General features: G+C 39.4%; 1 protein-coding gene across 7 annotated transcripts in view; it reads left to right on the plus strand.

Annotated features, from left to right (window-relative positions):
- Positions 1-23,371, plus strand: part of Dgki (diacylglycerol kinase iota) — a 449,800-nt gene that overhangs the window by 344,365 nt on the left and 82,064 nt on the right. For all 7 annotated transcript variants that reach the window (XM_029478766.2, XM_085840737.1, XM_029478767.2 and 4 more), the window contains 2 exons: positions 7,573-7,652; positions 10,289-10,333. In XM_029478766.2, the coding sequence (XP_029334626.2) occupies positions 7,573-7,652; positions 10,289-10,333 (125 nt within the window). The remainder of the gene's footprint in view (positions 1-7,572; positions 7,653-10,288; positions 10,334-23,371) is intronic.

Consider the following 23,371-nt stretch of genomic DNA (forward strand, 5'->3'; position numbering starts at 1 on the left):
GTACTGACCTTTTGTACGTGAGCTTATTTTTTCCCCTCTCGAAGTTCAATCTTTGTCCTTAGTGTTCTCTCTTTAAAATGATAATTGTTTTTATTTTGTCTTGTCCACTTGACACAAGTTATAGTTACTTGAGAAGAACACCCTCAGTTGGGAAAAATGCCTGAGTCAGATTGTTTGTTGGAAAGTTTATAGGGTGTTTCTTGATTAATGATTGATGTGTGATGGGGTGATGTCATCACACCTGGGCAGGTGGTTCCGGGTTGGATAAGAAAGCCCTGGTCTTGAGAAGATCATATCCCCCAGTACAGGGCAATGCCAGGGCCAGGCAGCAGGAGTGGGTGGGTGAGGGAGCAGGGTGGGGGAGGTTATAAGGGACTTTTGGGATAGCATTTGAAATGTAAATGAAGAAAATATCTAATTAAAAAAAACAAAAGAAAGCCTGCTAAATAAGCCATGGTGAACAAGCCAGGATGAATCATTTCTCTGTGGGCTCTGTTTAGTTCCTCTCTCCAGGTTCCTGCCTTGGCTTCCTGCTCTGACTTTTCTTGATGATAGACTATAATCTTCTAAGTAAAATAAAGCCTTTTTCAAACTTGATTTCGGTCTTGGTGTTTATCACTGCAGTAGGAAAAAAAAAAGACAGTTACTTTCCAGGTTCTGTGTTAAACCACTGTGACCAAAGGAACTTAAGGAAGTGAATTTAGTTTCAATCACGGTTTCAGGGAGTAATGGGGAGGAAGCACAGTGAAGGTGTCAGGCATAGCAGGTGGGAGGAGCTAAGAGCTCACATCCTTAATCACAGCACAAAACAGAGTAACCTGGAAGGGGATCAAGACCTTCATCTCAAAGCCCACCTCTAGTGGGTGTGGAACTATATAGCGGTTCCGATTGGGCTCTCCATTGGGAACAGACCTGATAATATCTGTTCATCCCCCCGCCCCCAATCCCTAAGTAGCCAATTAGGGTAGGGTGGGGGCACATGTGTCCCCACCCAGTCCATGATTGCTGTTGATGAGTTGAGTTTATGAAGTTCCAGTATAGATAACCTTAGCATTCGTAAGACTATTATAAGATTGCAATCTCTGTGACGGACCCTGAAGACCACAGTCTCTTTCTTTCTGCTTGAGTATTCTTTCTGTTCCCTCTTTGGTGGTGTTCTCTGGGTCTTAGAGGGGATGTTATCCATGCCCTGTTTAGGCCTGATCTCAGCACTTTGGCTAGCCATGAGTATCTGCATCCCCTACTGTTTACAGCCAAGAGAAGCTTCTCTGCGCATGACTGAGAGTAGAGTTTGTCTATAGGAGTAAGCATAAATTCTCAATGCTCTTACAGTTCAAAGTGGTGTGCATTCATCTTATCACTGTGCTGGATGCATGTTGGATCTTTTCAGTTTGGAAATAAATGTTTTATTTTCTGACAATTCCCTTGTTTTCTTGTGTGCTTAAGATGATGCTAGATTTCCTGGTCTTTTCTTTACTGTCCTCCCCCCTTTAAATGTTTTTTGCCTCACTTTTATGTCAACTTTATCTGCTAACCTTTCTACTACCCTCTGTATTTATTCCATCAGATTTTCAAAGTGCCTGTCCCCTCAAACTCTTCATCTTCTAACATCATCAACATACTTTGATTTCACAGATATATCCATTTTCTCAAAACTTTGCAATTATGATAAAGATAATATTTTAAAAGCTTTTTCTTTCGTATAGCTTGTATCTGATTTCTTTTTTTTTTTTAAATTTTATTCCCCACCTTCTGCTTTAGATGGTTGTCCCAGTTCTCCCATCATTTTCTACATTTCTGTTTATTGTTAAACATGAAAACCATGACTGGCGAGATGGGCCAGTAGCTGAGAATACTGCTCTGAAAAGGACCGGGATTTGATTCCCAGCATGTACTTTAGGCAGCCTGCACCTTCAGCTCCAGAAGTCCCAGTGCCCTTTACTTGCCTTTGCAAGCACCCACATTCATGTGTACCCACCCACACACCGACACACAGCCATATACATCGAGATTCTTGGGAAAAGTTTTGTACTTCAAACTCTTTATGTGAGCTAGGCAAACTGATCCTTGAGGATTCCAAGTCAGAGTTCCCTCTAGGTTTTATATGAGGAGACTCCACACCCCCAGCTTTGGAATACCCCACTGAGGCCCTTTCTAGCTAAACACTGCTTCCTGGGATTATCTTAGTTTTCTCGTACATTAAAATTATTAAAGTTGAAAATTATTTTGATCAGAAAAATTTCCAATAATTAAATCACAGTGAGCTTTCGACATTTCGTTTAGAATCTAAAAATCACAATTGGCTGGATTACCATCAGACCATTTATTGGAGATCTTTTCTTGTTTTTCTTGACTATGCTTTAGGTTCTTACAGTTCCTAGCCAAGATGCCCTAAGCCTGTTCTTTGGATGCCTATGGGGGGTCTCTTTCTCTGATCCAGTCTCTAAGGGACAGTACATAATGTGGATGCCCTTGTATGGGGGAATATGTGTGAGCTTTGGAGAATTCTAAGGTGTGTTGTGGATTACCCACATGTGTAGGGCCTCCCTCTTCTCCATGGATCCTGTGATGGAAAGAGAAGGGGTGTGGCTATGAGTCACAGTCACTGTGCTTTGTCCCAGCACTCCATGGATTACAAGAGTTCTCATTCTGACTCCTCCTTCAGGTATCAGCAAAGATCTATTTGCAGAGTCGGGAAGTGTAATCTAGTCTCACAATTCTGGAACTTTATGTTAAACCTGTGCCTATGGAGGTATATGAGATTCAAGTCTAACACCATTGCCTTGGACCTTAACAATGCTGGGCATGTGCTTGCAAATATGATAACGCATTGCCCCACAGGTTTGCCAGATCTCAGGAGTCTTCCTCATGCCAAAATGATACATCACCTGATAACAGATTTTGGCAAGCCCTGTGAGGGAATGGAATTCTGGGTCACTGTACTCTGCTAATTGCAGCTATCCCCTATGTTTTGGATAGCAACTGTGCCTAATATGAGGGAGCAATAGATCTAGTTATCTGGTACACAGTGCTCCAGTTTCAGCTGACCCTCCCCCTCTGTTCCTGATGTTTCTGATGGTGCTCATAGCAAGGCAATGGAGGATTCTATAACCTGTGTTGCTTATGTTTTTTCCCTCTCTCTTCCCCTCACATCTCTTTTCTCTCCTTTCCTATCCCCTCCCCTTCCCTTCCCATTCTTCCCTTCCCTCCCCTCCCCTCCCATGTCCTATCCTTTTCCCTTTGGGGGAGGAAAGAATTATAAACTTTTTGGAGTGAGAGAGAGTTTTATATTTATTGGTGTTCACACTATGAATTCATGATAATGCAACCCTTTAGGGTCTCCTGATATACAAAGGACATTATTTTATAATATGCTGATATTTGGAGGCCCAAAGCATTCATGAATTTGTTCAATTTCAAATAGCTTCAGATAAAGCCAAAGCTAAGTATGAAAAGTTTGAAATGCCAGGAGTAAGTGGAAGTCTTGTTAATCGCATACACTGTTCCCCTCTGATTCAGACTTCCACCAGTTCTTTATTTTCTACCACGCTTTTAGCTTTCTTTGATATTTCTTCAAAAATTTATTAGGAAATTTAATTTACATAATAAAAACTAATGGGAGATGAAAGATAACAAGATCAAAATAATAATTAAACTCAGCAGATACAGTGAAATATGTGGAAATGTGCAAAGAAGTTAAAAATTACTTTTATCAGAAAATTTTCAATAATTAAGTAGCAGTAACTTATCAACGTTTAATTTAGAATTTTCAAATCATGTTAACATCTGGCCATTTATGAGGAAACTTCAATTCTTGATTGTGTTCAGCTAGAATTACTGTTTAAATTTATTTCCAGGTTCATTCTGTCTTTCTGTGCATGATACTGAGGATATGCCATGGATTTCCAGCCTTTTATGTTTCTGCATATTTTCAATATTTTATATCTATCTCACAATTTGTATAGGGATGAACTCTGATGGACCCTGGCTCAGTCACTAATGTTTGGTCCACTTCTTGTTTCTATTTTTTCCTTAATATCACAATATCTTTTTTTTAAACTATACTTGAGAAGTGTTTTTAATCAGAGAGAAGTAATTGTGCTAAATCTATTATTTTTTGCTTGGTTAGAAATTGCAAATTCCAGCTGGGCAGGGTGGCACACGTCTTTGATCCCAGCACTTGGGAGGCAGAGGCAGGCAGATTTCTGAGTTTGAGGCCAGCCTGGTCTACAAAGTGAGTTCCAGGACAGCCAGGGCTATACAAAGAAACCCTGTCTCGAAAAACAAACAAACAAATAAACAAAAAACAAAAAAAAAAGAGAGAAAGAAAGAAAAAGAAAAGAAATTGCAAATTCCAATGAAAATACATCCTATCATGTAGAATCAGTATTGTTTGGTACATATTGAAGGTCAAGTCTCCAAAATGATCAGAAGATTAGTCCCCAAGACAATTGCAGGGACACTAAAGCTCAGGCCATAAATGTACTTTCTACTATTCCTAATTAATATGGAGAAAAATTTGAAGTGAAGTTTGGCAGGTGATTATCACTAATGCAAACCAAGGTGTGAATTTCCCACAAATCTCTGCTTTCTCCTCTTCATGTAAGCCCTGAATCAAGGTGACTGGGACATTTTTGCTGGGCAGTTATTTATTAACATTTGCAGAAAGAGTCGAACTGACTTTTAACTGAACAAGAATATAATCATGGAACTTTCAGTGCTAGCTGACTCTTTATAACGATACCATGTTCTAATGGAAGATGCTTAAACAGTAGTGGAGAGCCAACACTGATAGTTAAGATTTCAGTTTTAAATATAGTTTTAAATTTCATCATCGCCAAATTCCATAGATATCTTTTCTAAACAATCATTTTCAAACCAAAGCTCCAAGGGATTGTGTGGTTTCATAGCAAGGACAAATAGCTTAGAAGATTAGTTCTCAAGTCCAAAGCAGTGCTGGGAGTAGATGCCACGCATGGGCAAGAGGCTGAGGAACTTTCCTAGTGCACCCTTCTGAAAGTGCACTTGACTGCTGATTGCAACCGTGATATGGAGTGGTGAGAGAAATTATCGTTCTTTTTCTTCAGTAGCCAAGTATTAGTAGTACTTAGTCTAATAATGATCAAATACACTTACTTTTAGTCACGTACTTCAGGAGTAGACAAAAACTATCAATTATACAGCTAGTGGAAATCTGTTACACACATTTGAAAAACAGCTTTTCTAGCTGTTTCTGGTGAATTCCCAACCATAAACTTTTATTATATATTTATAGTTTAAAATACATGCATTGAATAAATTATATTTAGACAAGAGTAACTCCAGTTACTAATAATTAAAGGACATCAGAGATATTAGATTATTCTTAATTTCTATGATGTTTATCTACAAATTAAAAAAATAGATGAATATTGATTAAATTTTATTTCTCCACATTTGCCCATTTGAAATTAAGGGGAAGTATTTTGCATATTGGCAAAATGTCCTTGTAATGACCTCAACTATAGCCATATCCAGTGCCCCCAACATTTGACTCATTCCTCTACCTAGGCCAAAAGTTTTAGCTTTCCTCATTATCTTCAACTATTAAAACATCATTCAGTTGTTATCTTGGCAGGTCATCATGGGTGGATTTATCTGATAGCATAGCTGAAGTCAATCTCCTTATTTTTTGTTGTTTGCTTGCTTGGTTCATCTAAGGTTGTGGCTTACACTGCCCTGGAACTCACTGTGTAGCCTAGGCTAGGCTGTAACATGTGATTATTTTGCCTCGCTCTGGGTTGTGCCTACAGCAAAGCATGTGTGGCCAGGCTCCTTAAGGAGTACTTAGAAAGGTATTTAGGTCCCTCTTCTCCTATTTTTCATTCCCTTTTACAATGCCTGGTTCCCACTCTAAAACTTCTTAATGTTCATTTTTATTGTCATAAAGGAGGGCATAGTCACCTGAGGTCATTCTCCAAAGCGTATGGCTCTCAGGGGCTGCTTTATCTTCTGCTTCCTGGCTCACTTAGTTTCTTGAAGAATAAACAAAAGGCATATTCTTTACTTCTCTGCTTCTACTTTTGTCTACCCCATAAAAACGATGTGTGACTTAAAGGCACACTTTTCTCTTCATGTTTGAGTGAGCGCTAATTCATCTTCTTTCTTTTATACTCACCTTTGAGTTCTTACCACATCTTTACCATGCATTGGGAAGAGACAATAGAAAGCCTTATCCTTGGTGTGAGAAGATTCATACTCCCAGGCTCCCTTGGACCAGCAGGGTGATGGATGTTCCAAAGATTGGTGTAGGTGGGATTTGAGAAGCCTGCAGGAAAGAAGTAGTTCAGGTCTGTTCAGCCTAGAGGAAAGCAATCCAGGGAATAGTTTTGGGGAAAGAGCTGCTTCATTTGCTTGGAACCACCCCTGTTTTCCAGATAAAAGATGAAAGGGACTCCACAAGCTTCAGAGAATGCCCTCAGTGTAAATTATGACAGGCCTGTTTGTTTATTTTTTTCTTTCCCTACTTTAAGAGTCCCTCAAGGTATTTTTATATATTGTAAATGTGTATTATCCTATGTTTTACAATTTTTCATAGCACCCAGCTTTGTAATTTCATTTGTTAATGGTGAAGCTTTAACACTAAATTTAATCCACGAAAGGCTTAGAAGTTGTGAGCATTACAGTCATACAGTCGCTTGCTGGTTTCTTGCTGGTGGTGATCAAAATCGATCATTTTGACATTTTTGTCTTAAATCATGGATTTAATATTGTAACTGTGCATATGTTTTTGGTTTTTAAAAGTAGAATTTTTAATATTTCAGAAACATTAGCTTACAGTTGAAATAAAAAAGGTCTGCTCAGTAAAGCCAGTGTGACATCTTCTGTCACCTAAATAGATGAATAACTTGGTTTCTCTTTAATGTTACCCAAGGTCTTGATGTTATCACACTTAATGCTGAATCTCTTTAAAAATCACTTGGGTTTATAACTTGTTCCCTTCAAGAATCCTTTCTTCCTTTACCCTCATGCTTACTCCCTCCTCACCCCCTCCCTCCCTCAACTTTACATATTCGTTTTTGCTGTGACCCATCAGGAAGCAATGCCATTTGAATAGCTTCAATATTAGAAATAGCAAGCTATTGCAAATGTGCCCAAAGCTGAGGATCATGTATTCGGGAGGGCAAAGTGTGAGTGTCCAGAATCCTGAATGATTAATGACTTCCTCAGGCTGTGCTTTCATGCTGTCCAGTGCAGATACAGGCATCTGTTATCAGCTGGCAGTGAGCAGCTGTCCAATTCTGTAGTCCGAGTGTTATTAGACAGTATATTTTCTATCAGGGACACTGAGGTAAAAGCCATGTGGCAAGGACAATGTGAATCAAACAAGGTAAATATATGACACCTGCTGGGAAGGAGAAGGAGAAGGTGAGGCCACAAGGGAGCTTTGTAGAGTTCACTTAACTTCTTTTCATGGTTGTATCCAGAATCACAGAATACCTGTAAGGCTATTTTACCCATGAGAGACACATTTATGTCAGTTTAAAGACCATACATGTCATTTTAGATTTTTCTTCTTTCCTCCATCCTCAGCCATCCCTCTGGGTATTCTAGTTGTTCGTGGAGACTGTGATTTGGAGACTTGCCGTATGTACATAGACCGTCTACAGGAGGTGAGTTGGTTTATCTTATTATTTATTCTCTTCGGATTTTCCCTTACATAATTACCAGCTATATACATATATTCACATATATACATATCCATAAATCCATATATCCATATACACATATACGCTTACACATATCTGTGTGTGTATTTCTAAAATGATACATGAAATGAAATGGCAACATGGTCTTGTCTTTAAGCATCCACCCTCCCGTTTCTACTGTTATTTCCGTCAGCTGATTGCTATGGGAGAGAACCCACTGGATTAACTATAGGTGCTGATGACTTAGTGTGTTCCATGGCTGTATTGTAGCCTGGAAACTGCCTTCTTGACAGGCTCCACAGCTCTATATTTTTAGCTATTCAGAATTTCAAAAGAACGAATAAATAATAAAGGAACTTAGAGCTTTGAGGCTTCTTGATTTGGGTCTAGCACAGACTTCTGTCAGAGAAGTCTCTAGATTTTTTTCTAAAGATATTTTCTTCATTTACATTTCAAATGTTATCCCCAAAGCCCGTATACTCTCCCCCCTGCCCTGCTCCCCAACCCACCCACTCCGGCTTCCTGGCCCTGGCATTCCCCTGTACTGGGGCATATGATCTTCGCAAGACCAAGGGCCTCTCCTCCTATTGATGTCCAACTAGGTCATCCTCTGCTACATATGCAGCTAGACACTGAGACTTTTTCCACAGGAAAGAGAAGCTTCTTATTAATGGAAATATAACAGAACCAAATGGATGCTTTATAGAACTGTGTGCATTTTCCCTTCATCTACTCTTGCCACTGAGAAACAGGAAGGAAGCTACCTCATGGATGACCTTCTTATAAGTTTGTTCTGTACCAGCAAATCAGGGAACCCAAACTCATTGCAATCACTGTTGGTTAATTTGGCAAAATGGTGTATATATATATATATATATAGGTACGGCACATTGGGGCGGGCAGCTCTCTCCATCATTGCTTCCAGATGGACGATATCCGTTCCCGTTAGAGTCTCTTTCCTCAGGTGGTGCTGATTCTCCTAGAGGAACAACACTCTTCCATTCAGCACACAATGCATAAGTAAGCACAAATAAATTATGAATGAAGTATAGTTTTTAAGTCCTGATAACTTGTGGCCACTTGTCCTTGAACATGACATTGCATATCACTAGAAATTAATTTATATAGGAAACACAGGCATCAGTTCTGAAAATCAACTTTATACTTATAATTTTAAAATTAATTTTACCCTTATAATTCTTAAGGGTAGAGATAAATGCCAAAATTTGAATACCAATATAAATGATAAAGTCAGTAAAATTTGTAATTGTGGCTTTGTTTAACTATTTTAAATGTGGCTTTGTGTAACTTTTTACTTAAAGAGTAAAATATCTTTTTTTGTATGCTTTAGCATACAACTTGGGTCTTAATCTAAGTTTAAAGAACTCATAGCATCTATTTTTCAAAACAATACTTCATTTTCTGTGGAATGTTAGAACATTAAACCCGTGATTTTTAAAATGTGGTTTATGGAATGGGGAGATGACCGCTATTTAAGAACCTTTGCTGATCTTCCAGAGTACTGGTACTCAGTTCCCAGCATCCATGGTACTCAGAGTACTGGTACTCAGTTCCTAGCATCCATGGTATATGGCTTACAACCACCTATAACTCCAGCTCTAAGATACCTGACATCCTCTCTAGTTTCCATGGGCACACACACACATGTGCACATACACACAGAGATATGTAGACATAGACATAAATACAAGTACAGTAAAGGCTTTTGAAAAAGTGACTTATAACTGATACCACATCTCTTTATTTAAAAATTTAATAATCAAGTGACTTAGCAGTGCTCCACAGTGGCAAAACACGTGACTAATTAGTTGACTTTATTGAAAATCACCACCTATCACACTAATATTCAACTAAAAGTAGATGTAGAAGGAAAAAGAAAAGAAAATGGACATCATTAGCACAGAGAATTTTTTTAAAGTAACTTGGTCCCAGAGCTAGATGACAAGCTCCTGTGGGAAGCAGGTATAAGGACAGAGGTACCCAGGACTGCTGACATTGCACAGAACATCAGCATGCTCGTTAGCAAGGAAGCCCGAGGCTTGTGACAGTGCTGATAACTTAGTCATCAAACTGTATAACAGCATCTGGCTTCAGCATCTGCCGGGAAAGGCCCGCTTCCCTTCACTCTGGTCCACCTGCACTTCATGAAGACAAAGGCATGGTCCATGATTACTTTTGTCCTGATTGAGGTTTATGAAAACTCCTGTTGCCAAGTGTCTTATAAGTGTATGGTAACACATAATTAGTATAAGATATATTCTAGGCATTTAAGGTTGCCCAGGAGGATTTCTCTATAAACCAGAGTTTAGATAAAAATGAAATCGGATTTCAACTTAGGATAACATTACCAGTTCGACATTACTAACCTAAGTTCTAAAACACAAATGACCCATCTTCTCCCAGTCCAAGTTAGTATGCTTTTATTGTTGTTGGCATGGACTTCACTGGACAACATTAAGAATTAAGACACTTTCAGATGTGCATGATGACATTAGTGGGAGGTTGGGGGTGGGGAGATGTGGAATGGCTGTTCAAGCTAACTGCAAGGTATGTATTTCCCCCCCTTATTTTTTCATTAGGACTTGCAGTCAGTTTCTTCTGGGTCACAGAGAGTTCATTACCAGGTAACTCATAATTGTTTCTCCCTCTGTTGGTCCATCCCTCCCTACCCCTCCATCCCTCTCTTCCTCTTTTCTTAATTCCTTCCTTTTTTCTTTCTCTCCTTTCCTTACTTCCCCACCCTCCTTCCCTCCCTCCCTCCCTCCCTCCCTCCCTCCCTCCCTCCCTCCCTCCCTCCCTCTGTCCCTCCCTCCCCCCTCCCTCCCTCCCTCCCTCCCTCCCTCCCTTCTTTCCTTCCTTCCTTCCTTCCTTCCTTCCTTCCTTCCTTCCTTCCTTCCTTCCTTCCTTCTTTCCTTCTTTCCTCCCATCCTTCCTTCCTCCCACCCTCCCTTCTTTTCTTTCCAGACACCTGAATCCCCTCTTTCACTACATATGCAATTTAGAGTCCACATATTATCCTGCAATAGGCTTAATCTATAATGAACCCAGTGAAGTATCATTCTGGTTATTTTGCATTTTTCTGACTTAGTACTGTTCTAGCCTAGTATAAATCCATATTGTAGATATTCTCTCAGATAATTTGGAAAAAACATAACCAAAATGGAGTGCTGTTAGTTATGTATACCAGAGATCTCAACTCAAGCAAGCTTAGCAGAGAAAGTACATGTTGGGTCACACAAGCAAAACCCTAGATCAACACGGGGTTCTATATTGGTCAGTTATGGTTCATTCTCCATTTCCCTGCTGATCTTTCTGATTTTCTCTTTTCTAACAATTTTATCTGTGGGCTAGAGACTGTTGTCCCAGGTGGCTTCCCTCACACCCAGAGATGCTTTGCTTCCTATAGCATTGACCCTAAGTTTTATAATAAAACAGTTTCTGCCATGCCTGTCTACTGGATGGAATCTCATAGGACCACTCATTAGGAGAACCAATGGTTGTCCTTGGCCCCCTTCACTTTGGAAGTGCAGTCTCTTCCCTGTTCTCTGACCTTCTTGTGCTGCACATTTCCTTCTACATCATTTTACCGACTCAGAGTCACAGACGTGATATAGATTGCAAAGGACCAGATTGCAAAGGACCCCTATAATTCTCTCTGGTTGATCTTTCCATTAGAAACCATTGTCCTGTCTGTGTCTAGAGGGCTGTATAAGAGTCATAACTTTTCAACAACTTCTCCAAATGAAAGCTCTGTAGATCATTTTCTGTCTCCATATGACAGGGAACTTAAATGCTGACTTGGTTGCATAATGAGGACACACCATGAAAAATGCATCTAATTGTGAGGTCGCCGCAGAGTGCACTTCCACATACTAACATAGAATGGTATCAGTGGTATTGGAAACTACAATGCTGTGGCTGTGCAGGCCCTCATTTAGCTCATGGCGGTTTAAGTGCTTATCTTTCTGAACGTGAAAATTCCAGTATACCCTATTTTTATGTAATGAATAATAGGCATAGTTTAAGAAGACCTCGAAGGCTGTGACCTGAGTAACAGTCTTCCCCTGTTGAGATCTACCCTGCACCCTCAACCAAGTCAGTGTTTAATCTTTAGACTACAGGACAGGGATGGCCTTGGTGTTTTTATTTGTGTGTTTATGTCTCAACCATGGCCTACTATTCCAGAAGATTCAGTAACATCTGGCTGTGACTGAAAGGAGAAGTCAAGTAAGCTGACACTAAGATAATGAATCATTGAACCACTTTAGGATGCTTTATATCAACATTTTAAAGGAAAATTTACCAGCTTCTATAGGATGGAATTGCCAGCTTGCAGTTGGTATTTTGAACTTTTCCAATTTTTCAAAAATACTTTAATCACTGATTCTAACAAGTCTTAAGAAACACATGTACTGATTACATACTATCCTGTCATGTAGACCATTGTAATTTTGACGTATGAGTGTTTAACATGGGTCATTTGAAACCATAATTTCTTTATAACAGTTGCACCCACATGGATTAAGGATAAGTGACACTCTAGAATATGACAGGGTTTTGGTCAAATTTACTGTAAAGTAATGACAACATAGAAAATTATTAATGACTTTTTTCAAAGTATTTTTGTACTTTATGAGTTGCATTCAAGTCAAATTTTGGTGTCAATCTGCTATAAATATCACATCAAAAGCTTTTGTGCATTGAGCATAGAGAATGGCAAGGATGGTGATCCGGATGAGTATCAGGGCATCAATACCAGCAAGGATGGTGATTCAGGATAAGTACCATGGCATCAATACCAACCTTCCCTTATCTTGCTAAGTGAAGGAACAGAGAGTTAGAAATCAGGGATCTTCGGGTAATAAAGTAGGCCAGGATCTTCTCCTTAGCATGCACATGTATATGTTTGTGTATGTGTACATGTGTGCATGTTCATGCATGTGTGTGTGTGTGTTTGTGTGTGTGTGTGTGTGTGTGTGTGTGTGTGACAGAGATAGTGAAAGAGACACACACAATTAGAGAATTTTCTAGAATTGCCCTAGCACAAGGAGGGGTCTTTCAAGTAGTAAAGGTGAACAGGTGGAGGCAAGAGACGAACTTCCACATTTTATTGAATGTGTTAGGAAGATGTTGAGTAAAGACTTCCACTTTCAGTCACACTGCTCTTGAGTCTGTAAGAATCCAAGAGATTAGATGAGCAATATTGGTGAGTAATAATAAGTTGGAAATATGAATAGTGAAGCCCACTCATAGTCTCAGGCTCAGAAACAGAAAGTGTCGGGGAGTCCTGAGTAAAGGGGAGAGTCCTGAGTGAATGAGTAGTGAGCTGCTGGTTAGAGATGCCTGGGGCAGGTTTAGCTGCTGATGAAGGAGACCTGTCTGGGGGAAGCTTAGATGCTGGAGAAGCTTCACCACCATTCTGAATGTTCTCATCAGCTAAAGACACAGCACAAGATGGGGAATGACCAGTCATAAAGAGTCACGGAAACCAACCCAAGTGGCGGCAAAGTGCTGTTGGGTGAGGAGAAGGTGGCATCTAACAGCCACACAGAGACTGCTGGGAAGAATCAGGGCAGACTACACTGCCAGGTGCCCTTGTGCTGTGCACTGACTTCTGCATTTTACCAAAGAGCAGATAAAATATATGGGTGTTGGTGCCACTCTTTTTTTATGTAGAAGATGACAGACCACTGATGGGGAATTTGATACTAAATTTTGTTTCCTAATGCAGAAACTGTAATATCAGAATAGCCAGACTATTGGTAGGACTTGGTAATGGGGGAGGTTTTAGGAAACAGAACTGCAGACTATCTCAAATACTCTCTAATGCACTTTATTCTATATGAGAGGGAGATTGGATACACACCAGTAAGTTAGAGCAATTTGACAGATTCTTGTTAGGCCACTGATTGCTAGCTAGAGTTTTAGTTGACCTTTTTATTTCTTTTGTTTTTTCTTAGACAGAAAAACAAACAAACAAACAAACAGCCCCATCAAAGATGTACATGTGCCCAAGGAGCCTTGTTAGTGAGACACATGGCAGCTGTCACCAATTACACAGTCCCTTGCTTCTTTGTCTTTCCTTTCCAAAGTTGCAGTGAACTGCCAGCAAAGCATGGGGGCTCAGATGTGACAGCTCACATTAACCTGACATGGCAGCGTGAGACGTGCAAGGATGTGCTGGCTGTCCGTAGTCTGCTGAAAGTTCCAGACACCCATCTCTGGTAGCAAAATATAAAGCCCCTCCCCGCAAATGGCATCTGGTGTAAGTTATAACTGCCAAGTATACAATATGCAGGTTCATATCTTCTTCGTATTGGCAAATAAACTGGAATGTATAAATAAATTAGATTTTATTTGATAAACAATGCTTCTTGAGGCCATCTGTTATAGGATAACTTCTTTTCATTCTTGGAAATAATGTTCCTTTTGCCCCAAGTCATGAAATGAAGAGGGAGTAGATTGTCTTGGTGTGAACTGAAACCACTTTGCAAGTTAGAATTAATTTATCTTAATCCACTGAAGGGCAGAGCTCAGGAAGGGACTTCATTTTAAGTTGTGTTTGCTTTCCTTTTGTGATTGAATTATTGTCATGATTTTTAACTAAAGATTTCTACTCCCAGTAAAGGCATTTAACAATGCCTGTAGCTTTCTCTTGGAATCCATTGAATAGAAGCCACTGAATATGTATGAATCCAATGCAGGAACGTATCCTATAGCAAAGTCTTACCCATCCTCAGATGTCAGCAGCGTCGAGTCCGAGAGTCCCTGAAATCATAATAATTTTGCTTAGGACACAATGAGGGCCCATGGCAGCTGTGAAGTCTAGGGGAGGAAAGTCGAAGGAAAAAGAAACTGAAGAAAGCACAGCTAGGAAGAATAAAGACAGCTATAGCTGTGGCCCGGTGTATTCAAGAAAGCCAAGTGTACTTAAGTTTAAAAAACATGCCTGTGTATACCGGAAGTCTCAGCATTTCTCCTTGTAAACAATTAAACACTGTCAGTTTAACTTGACTAATTCTATTGATTATCATAGCATTCAATAGTAAGTGCAAAATACTATTTATTCAGGTGATCCTTAAGGATCAAAAATTAAGAAAAAAATATAAAAATTTCAGGAAAATAAATGTGACTGGGAAGCTTTATTAAGTAAGATATATGCTATTATACAATATATATGATGTTATTAATTCACAGCAATCATTATCTCTCGATATCAATACATGTGTATTGCTCATTTATATGTGTGTGTCTGTGTATGCATGTATATTTCTCAGAGATACAAGTAATGTGTGTTCTTCCTCATATCTAGATCTTAGCTTCTAATTGTTAAGTGGGCATGTCTAGGCAGGAGTACACATGGGTAAAGGTCAGGAAACTAAAGAGAAGTTCTCAGAAAGAGAGTGGGGAGTAATAGAACAAGGAGGAATGAAGGAACACGAGCCAAAGGGTACTGTGGGGAAGAGGGAGATGAGGGGGAGAGCAACCAGAGACTCCATCTGAATAAAATTTGCATGAAAATATCATATGGCAGCTGGTTACTTTGTTGGATAAATCAAAACATGTAAAATTAAAACATCTTTAAAAAGATAAAAGGAATGGGTGTATAGATGTATAGACGATGGAGAATAAAGATAGATAAGAAGTGAGGATGAATAAGAGACACATAAGAGAAATGTGATCGTGGACTGAACCTTATGAAGTGAATCACCGATTCCCAGCTCAAACAACTGCTGTTCAGTTTCTGTGAAAGAAGAATGTCATTCACATTCCAGGTATAGTTAAATGCTAGGTGCATATCGCCTAATTGCATAACCTACTGGAGTGTGTAACAGGAATGCCGTGTGCATTAGTTATGCATAATTGAATATAAATTAAGAGCAGCTTTTGCATATGCTTGCCAAGTAGTTGTTCAGAGAACTATATTAATTACCTATAATTAATACTAGATGGATTTCAGAAACACATGAACACACATGCATTTCTATGGAATTAAATTCTGCCTGGTAACTAAAACCTAACCCCTTGTAAGAGAATTTACTCACCTTTCTTTCTCCTCTAATCTGAGTCATTGTCCGTACTGCATTGGAGGATAACTTTTGACTCCGTGATTCCTGTTTGCCAGTTACTTGGTGAGGTCACAGAGAAGAAGTTACAAGATGGAAATACATTGTCCTTGATGGGGTTGCTCATGCAGGTTGTGTTAAATCCGGATCGTGGCTTACTCAGTGTTATTCCTCTTCTGGCATCACTGTCCCTCATGTGTGTGTTCTGATTATGTTGTCTGAGTAGAAGAGAAGGATTTCCCTCTTGGATTCCCATGAGGTCATCATTTACTAAGAACATCCAGTAAAGAGCATTTCAGGACCATGGCTTAAGTTGTCAATTCCTCTTTGGCAACATGCTTCCCACATTTTTACTTTACTTTACTTTACTTTACTTTACTTTACTTTACTTTACTTTACTTTATTTTATTTTATTTACCTCTCCAATATATATTTGTTTTTGATACCATTGAGGCTCATTTGATAGTTCCCTGGGCTTTCCTAAGTGAGCCGTCTGTGTTGTGCAGTCTACAAAGGTTTATAATCTTGCCTCTGTTAGCATGCTCTTGTCTCTTGGGTCTGAGGGCCCAGGTCGTTGGGGAGCCTGTTTCTTCATTGTCCCGAGGGTAAGGACAGTGGCACCATGCCCACCTTTCCCTCGCAATCTGAGGAACCCTGGCCTGCCAGAGAAAGGGAACACGAGAAGCTATCTCTATCTGAGCTTCTCCTATCAGTCCCATGATGGAAAGGAAGATGCAGACCCCTGTGAGACAAAACTCTCTGGCCTCAGGGCACAAGCAGAAAGGCTCCTGAGCCCTGGGCAGGGTTGGGTATCGGAGAGTGCTGTTTTCCCCTGGGTCTGCCCATCTCTCCTCCTTCGTGACATCCCTTGTCTTCCTTTAGTTCCTCTGGTTCTTTTTTCATTGGCCACTGTATTCATCCTGGAGGTTCCCCAGAAGTGAGGGACCTTTGCTCTCCAGCACAGGAGCCTGGCTGAGAACTTAGCCTTGGCTCCTCCTGTGTTGCCAGTTTATTAACAACAAATAAGCCAATTAAATGGAGGCTGTTAAAGAACTTTATTTAATAATAATAATTAAAAAAAAAGAATTGGACTTGGCTTTTAGCTCCTTGAGCTTTTAGCTTAAATAGTCCTTGGTGCTTTGCTAGTATGATGTGTCTCCACTTTTCCCTGTCCCTATATAGAGTTAAATGTAAGATAGATACATGCTATATACATGTAAGCTCATTGTTAGAATGACATGAGTTTACTTTCCTCATATTCTCACTTTGCATATTATACTCTATTTTGTCTACTTCTCATATTAGTGTATCATTGCTGTTATGTCTTATGAATAAATGAGTTTATAGCTCCTTCTTTCCTTTCAGTCATATATTTCCACCCCCTTGATAAACATTTAAGTGCTAGACAGTTGGCTTGTTTGTTTTATGAAAAACATTATGAGAAACATCAAGTTGCACATAGAGCCATGTGCACATGTTAAACCTTGCTATGATTGGCCTTATGTGTATGGGCCCTAAGCCTAATACAAGTACAATACTCATACAGAACATACAGCAATTGATAAAACTTTCCTTCAGTGATGATGGGAAGTGCCTTGCCTCTGGGACTGTTTCCTTTGCGAGCCCATTGAGCACCATATTTTCTGTGAGACTCTCAAGCAGCAGGCTCCATGGAGTAAGAAGTGGGCAGAGAACATGGCTGCAGAATTTGAGAGAGAAGGATCTGAGTTAGCAGGAGTGATTTCTCTGGTAAGAAGCAAGGAATATTTAGTTGCCTGTTAATAGCAGCTGCATCTGTGGCCATGCTTTGAGTGATAATAGAAGGGAAGTCTTCATTCCCATCAGATCACTCTAGATGTTTCTCTATTCCAACTTTTGCTTATGCCGTCTAGGAAGTTTGCTTTCAGATGTGACATTTCAAGACTCTTCTTCAGAACCCCAGATAGCTCTAAACTCCCAAGAAGCTAAAAATTATCACACAAGATTTACACACTCACTGGTAAAAGAGGTCTATGGGTTCTGTCACCTGGTAAGTGCGGACATCTAAGTAGCTTACTTAAATTATTAAAAGAAAGGATAAATAATCCTTTACATATTTCAGTTCCTCAAACCATGATACCTGATTTCTGGGCAGATTATGGGTATAAGTTGAGTTTCAGAAAGATTGAATGTCAGTAGAGACAGGTGAGGGTGAAATTATGCAGCCTTCCTAGCAAGAGTGATGGTCCTGAAAGACCTGGTGTAAGCCTAAGGTGATGACTTACAACCAACCTATTCCGTGAGATTTACCTATGTTTCCAAATAAAATCTTTGAACAGAGAAGTACCTCTGGGTAGGTTTTGTGAGGCTTAAAAGATTCAAATTGTGAATATTTGTACTAATATGTATTGCTGAGAGATCATTTTCTCGTTATAAAGTATTCATTGCATGAACTAATAATAAGCCTGCACAGCCTCCATTTTATTTCATCTATAGTCATCAAAGGATACACCACACACACACACACACACACACACACACACATATATATATACCTACATACACATGTATGTTGGTATATAATTACTTTCCTTTTGGAAAATAAATTGAAAGTTGGTATATTGGACACACAAGAATTCCCAAAGTGTATATATATATATATATATATATATATATATATATATATATATACACATACATACACACACACATATATATATATACATATACATACACACACATATATATATACATATACATACACACACAAGTGTATATATATATACACATACATACACACACACATATATATATATACATATATGTCATATATATATTATATATACACACACGCATATATATACATATATATGTGTATATGTGTGTGCGTATACATGTGTGTATGCATATATATAAACTTCATATATATACATATACATATGCATATGCATGTATGTATTATGTGTATAAGTATAGAGCCTGGTTTGTGGAAATTTAAAAGGGAAATAATAATCAGGAAAAAAAGCCTTGCTGATAAAGAGAGTGAATGAAGAGAAATTACTAGTGCCTGAAAGTCTTCAACAATCTGGATATTTTCATGATAGCTGTTCTTTCCCATCATTCATAAATCAGTGCAGAAGCTGTATGTGTGTAAGTGGAGGACAAAGAGACGATGGGAGGAATCGAGGGGAGAAGACTCAATAGTTCTACTTGACATCCTGTCACTTAGCTTAGTGTAACTGGACCATATGGTCTAGGATGGCATCTGTTGGCTTGGCTCAGTCATCCGTCTGTGCCAGAGCCATTTGAAATCTGCTGCCTCAGACCAGAGATTGGAGCCATACATTTCATACTTGGAAGGGAAACGCTTGATGAGATTTGTGCTAAGCATTTTGTTTCACTCATAATTCATGTCTTCTGCTTACTCTGATTCTTTTGGCAGCAGGTTTAAATAAAAGTTGTTTCCTCTGTATTTGTGTCTTTGCAGCAGTAGCCAGGAAATAAGTTAAAACCTTAATTAAAATGACCTTCCTTTGGGAAAATAAATGAAAACTTGGTTATTGGATAACACAGGAATTCCCAAAGTAGGTGCAGACAGAAATGAGGAGATTATCAGGCTGGTTGATGGTCACCTTCTTGGAGATGGTTTGCCAAACTTCACTCATTGTAGTCTTTATATTACGTGTCTTGTACTTTACTAGATTTAATTAGATAAATATAAAAAGAACAATCACCGCAGTAAGCATACCATAGCTATGTAACAACTAGCCAGCCAGCTTAGCACAAGAGAAGTTGATTTCTGTGAAAAGGAGTATCCAGAAAACAGAGTTGTGAGTGATAGGCGAGAGGCACAGTAGACAGTGTTCTGAAAAGCATTGCCATCAGTGATAGGTGATATTTGCCTTGGAGGCTAATGCCCTATTTCAGGCAGTGGTGGTGCACGCCTTTAATCCCAGCACTTGGGAGGCAGAGACAGGTGGGTTTCTGAGTTCGAGACAAGCTATGAAAAGAGCAAGCCAACAAACGGGATGATTCCAGCCTTTGTTTAATGCTCCTCTTTTTTCATGTCTCCTCAGAGACAGTTTCTGTTTTTTCTTGATCCTTCCTCATCTGAGTTCAGCCACACTGAGGCACCAGTGGGCCAGGGCATCACCATGCATAGCGTCTAGTGGACAAGATAGTCAGTGTCCCACGAGCGTCTCACATGTCTCAGAGGACACAATTTTATGTATTGTTTCTCAACATTGCTAGCCTTAGATATTTACAAGAACATAGCACCATGGAACTGCCAACATTAATACTTCAGGATAAATTCTACAAGTGCTATTATACAAACAAGGCATTTAAGGCACAAACTAGATAAGATCCCTCTCTAGATGCTCTGAGATGGTAGTTAAGGGAGCTAGGATTGTCCTGACTGTCAAAGCTGGTGTTCTGGAGATCAGGGTTCTACTTCTCTGGCCTTGCTGCTTAACTGAAGCTGGATCATAGCTGGATCTTTCCTTTCTATTCCTTCTCCTCCTCCTCCTCTTCCACCTCCTCTCCTCTTCCTCCTTCATCATCATCATCATCTCATCAGAAATAAATTGATATAACAAAAACCATATTCCTGTCTTTGGAGTGTATTTAAACGCCATAGGGAGATGAATGTGGACCCAGGGTCCTGCTTAGTTGACACTATTGGTCTTCCTTGGGGTTGTCATTGCCTCCAGCTCCTTCAGTCCTTCCCCTAACTCTTCCATGTGCTTTCATGGAAAACATTGTCTCCATTGAGCTCCCTCCTCATTCCTCCAGATGTACTTATTTTAAAAAAGTAGTTTAATTCAGTGTATATCTAAGACTATATTAATTACATTTCTTTGGAATTCTAGTGACCATGGCTTAAGACCTCATTATGCTGATAGCAGTCCTTTTACAAGGTCACTTAGAGAAAGTACAAATCTGTTTCTGGGAGGCATCAGGGAGAAGTTCTCTCTCTCTCTCTCTCTTTCTCTCTAACAGCCTCTAAAATTACAGCCAAATCTTCATTCACTAAGAAGGTATTCTCATTTTCTTTTTGGTTAAATTAATTTTAAAAATTCAGATCCCTATATTGTCATTACTATTCAACTTCAGTTATTAGAAATATATGTTGTTCAATGTAAATCTTTCCTCCTTTTAAAAAATAACAATAAAGGAGACTAGAGAGATGGCTTAATAGGTAAAGATTCAGTTCCCAGCACACACATACTAGCTCACGACTGATTATAACTTCAATTTCAAGGGATCTGATGCCCTCTTCTGGTCTTTATTGGTACCAGGTATGCATATGGTGCACAAGTATACATGCAGGCAAAACACCCATACATATAAAATAAATAGATGCAACTAAAAAATTAATTATATAGAATTTAAGGTTCCAATCAGAAACATTTTGAAGGGATGACGATTGAAACAAGCAAAACTGCCATTGATGCATAGAACAGAAACTGACTCAAATTTCCCACTAAGGAAATAGCCATGGCCTTGGACAGAATCACCTGTAATTTTGAAACCACACTTCCTGCCTTTGAGACTTTGGATATTTTCAGATGTTTCTACTGATGTAGAGATTCTTACTGTGTTGAATTTCTTTCTATCTAAATTTTGGATTGTTGACTTTTGAACTTTGGATTACTTTAGCCTTTCAGGAATCTCTGATTACTCTGATAGTCTACAGAAAGAAGACTTTCCACTCCTTTGGGAAATGCATGTACATGTGGACCTGCCAAAGCAGCTCAAAGTTTTCACAAGTATTGTGTGTGTGTGTGTGTGTGTGTGTGTGCAGCATATTGTGTATACGTATGATTTTAAAATGCTAGGGCAACTATGGGCAACTGTGCCTATATTCTCTCCCTTGGATGTTATTTACAGAAAATAGTATTAAGATGCAGAAAGTGCCCAGGCTGTCTGAGCCACTTCATCACTTCATTCTCTGAGGAGATGGTTATCTTTGCCTAATGTCTTTATTAGTTTCATAGCTACCAATAAACATTTCAAATCAGTTCAGATTTCTTGGTGTATGTATGTATGTATAATATATATATAAACATATATATATATATATGAAAGTTTTTTAAGTACAAAAACCTGTGAGATGTTGGTAGCATAATACATTTTATAAAAGTATATTAAGGACCTTAAGTTTCTTTCGATTCAGATATCATGTGTCAAATACAATTCTCGGGGCATTAAGCATAGTTCTCATAAACACAGACAGAGAGCAGATGTTGGGAGTTTGTTTAGCTCAGCTAGCAAGTTGACAAAGCCAGCCTGAGATCTGCATCCAGTGCTGCAGCACATCAGACGCATAAAGATACATTTCTGTGACAGCTCCGCGGGAGGCCAATTTTTCCTTTATCAATTCTTTGATTTATAGAATCCATTTGAGCAGAAAACTTGAAAAGTCTGTGTAGATAAGGTGGCTGGTGCTGAGACCCATGGATCTTCACCATGCATCACGCTCTTCTGAATGGCATGTTAAACAGATTGTGGGTTCTACTGTAGCTTTCTGCAGAGCTTCAGCCTGTGTTTGTAACATGCATCCATTGCTGTGACTTGCTGTTTCTGGGTTATGGTGCCTGAAGATCTAGTGATGTACTAGCAGGGTAGCCTAATTCAGGAGGAAACCCTGGTAGCCTCTGACTGGCTCTTGTCATGTCTTCTATTTGCCTTCTCTGTCTCATCTGTACACACCAGACCATCCACCCCTGTGGCTTCCATTCCCAAGTCTGATCCAGCGTATCTGCCCTCTGTGGATGTTGCTATAACTGAAACTTTAAATCTTTAGGGACAGTCAAGTTCCCAGTGTCTTCCCCACAGAAGCCTAGCCACCCTTACTTGTGCTGTTTCGGTCAATGAGTTTAATTTTACTTCCAGCTAGTACTAGAAGGCTCCAAGTCATGTGTTGTTGTAAATTCTAAGGTAATCATTAGTGAGTTCCTTTTAAGCATAAGAGTGATGCTTTTTAACTTTTGCATGTTTGAAAACACAAGGAGATGATCCTCGCTTTTCTACCTGCTAGGCTTCAGCTCGTTCTTTTAATCTCTTGTCAAAAGTAATGGATGACCTGGATGACACCATCAGACTTGCTTAGAGGCCCCAAACCCTACACACACACACACACACACACACACACACACACACACACACACACACACACAAAACTCCAGGAAACCAAAGAATTTGGAGAGCCTAAGAAAGTCTTCTCTACGTATCACCCCCCAAATTGGTTATCCAATACCAAATGGGCAGCCTTGAAATTATATACATATAAGTAACAGTATATGCTAATCATTATGTTAGAGAAAATAGGCCAGGGGCCATTAAGTTAGAACAGAGAGGCTCCCTGCTCTCTGCTCAACATGGGAGCAGTTGGAGGGAGAAAGGGGGGGGAAATGACATAATTATCTTTTAATTTTGAAAAATTAAAAAAATGTTAAAGCTTCAACGACTCCAAGGAAATTGAAGACTGAGAATATTAACTCAAGAAGGGGTGGAGCTGCTCTTGCTACTCTCTGGGAGGATTCTGAAGGGCTGATTGCCAGGGATGATTAAGTGTGTACATGGAGGTGAAGGTGATTGGGACAGGATGTATGT

This window comes from Mus caroli, unplaced genomic scaffold (assembly GCF_978045245.1).
Source record: "Mus caroli unplaced genomic scaffold, Mus_caroli_1 scaffold_7, whole genome shotgun sequence".
NCBI lineage: Eukaryota > Metazoa > Chordata > Mammalia > Rodentia > Muridae > Mus > Mus caroli.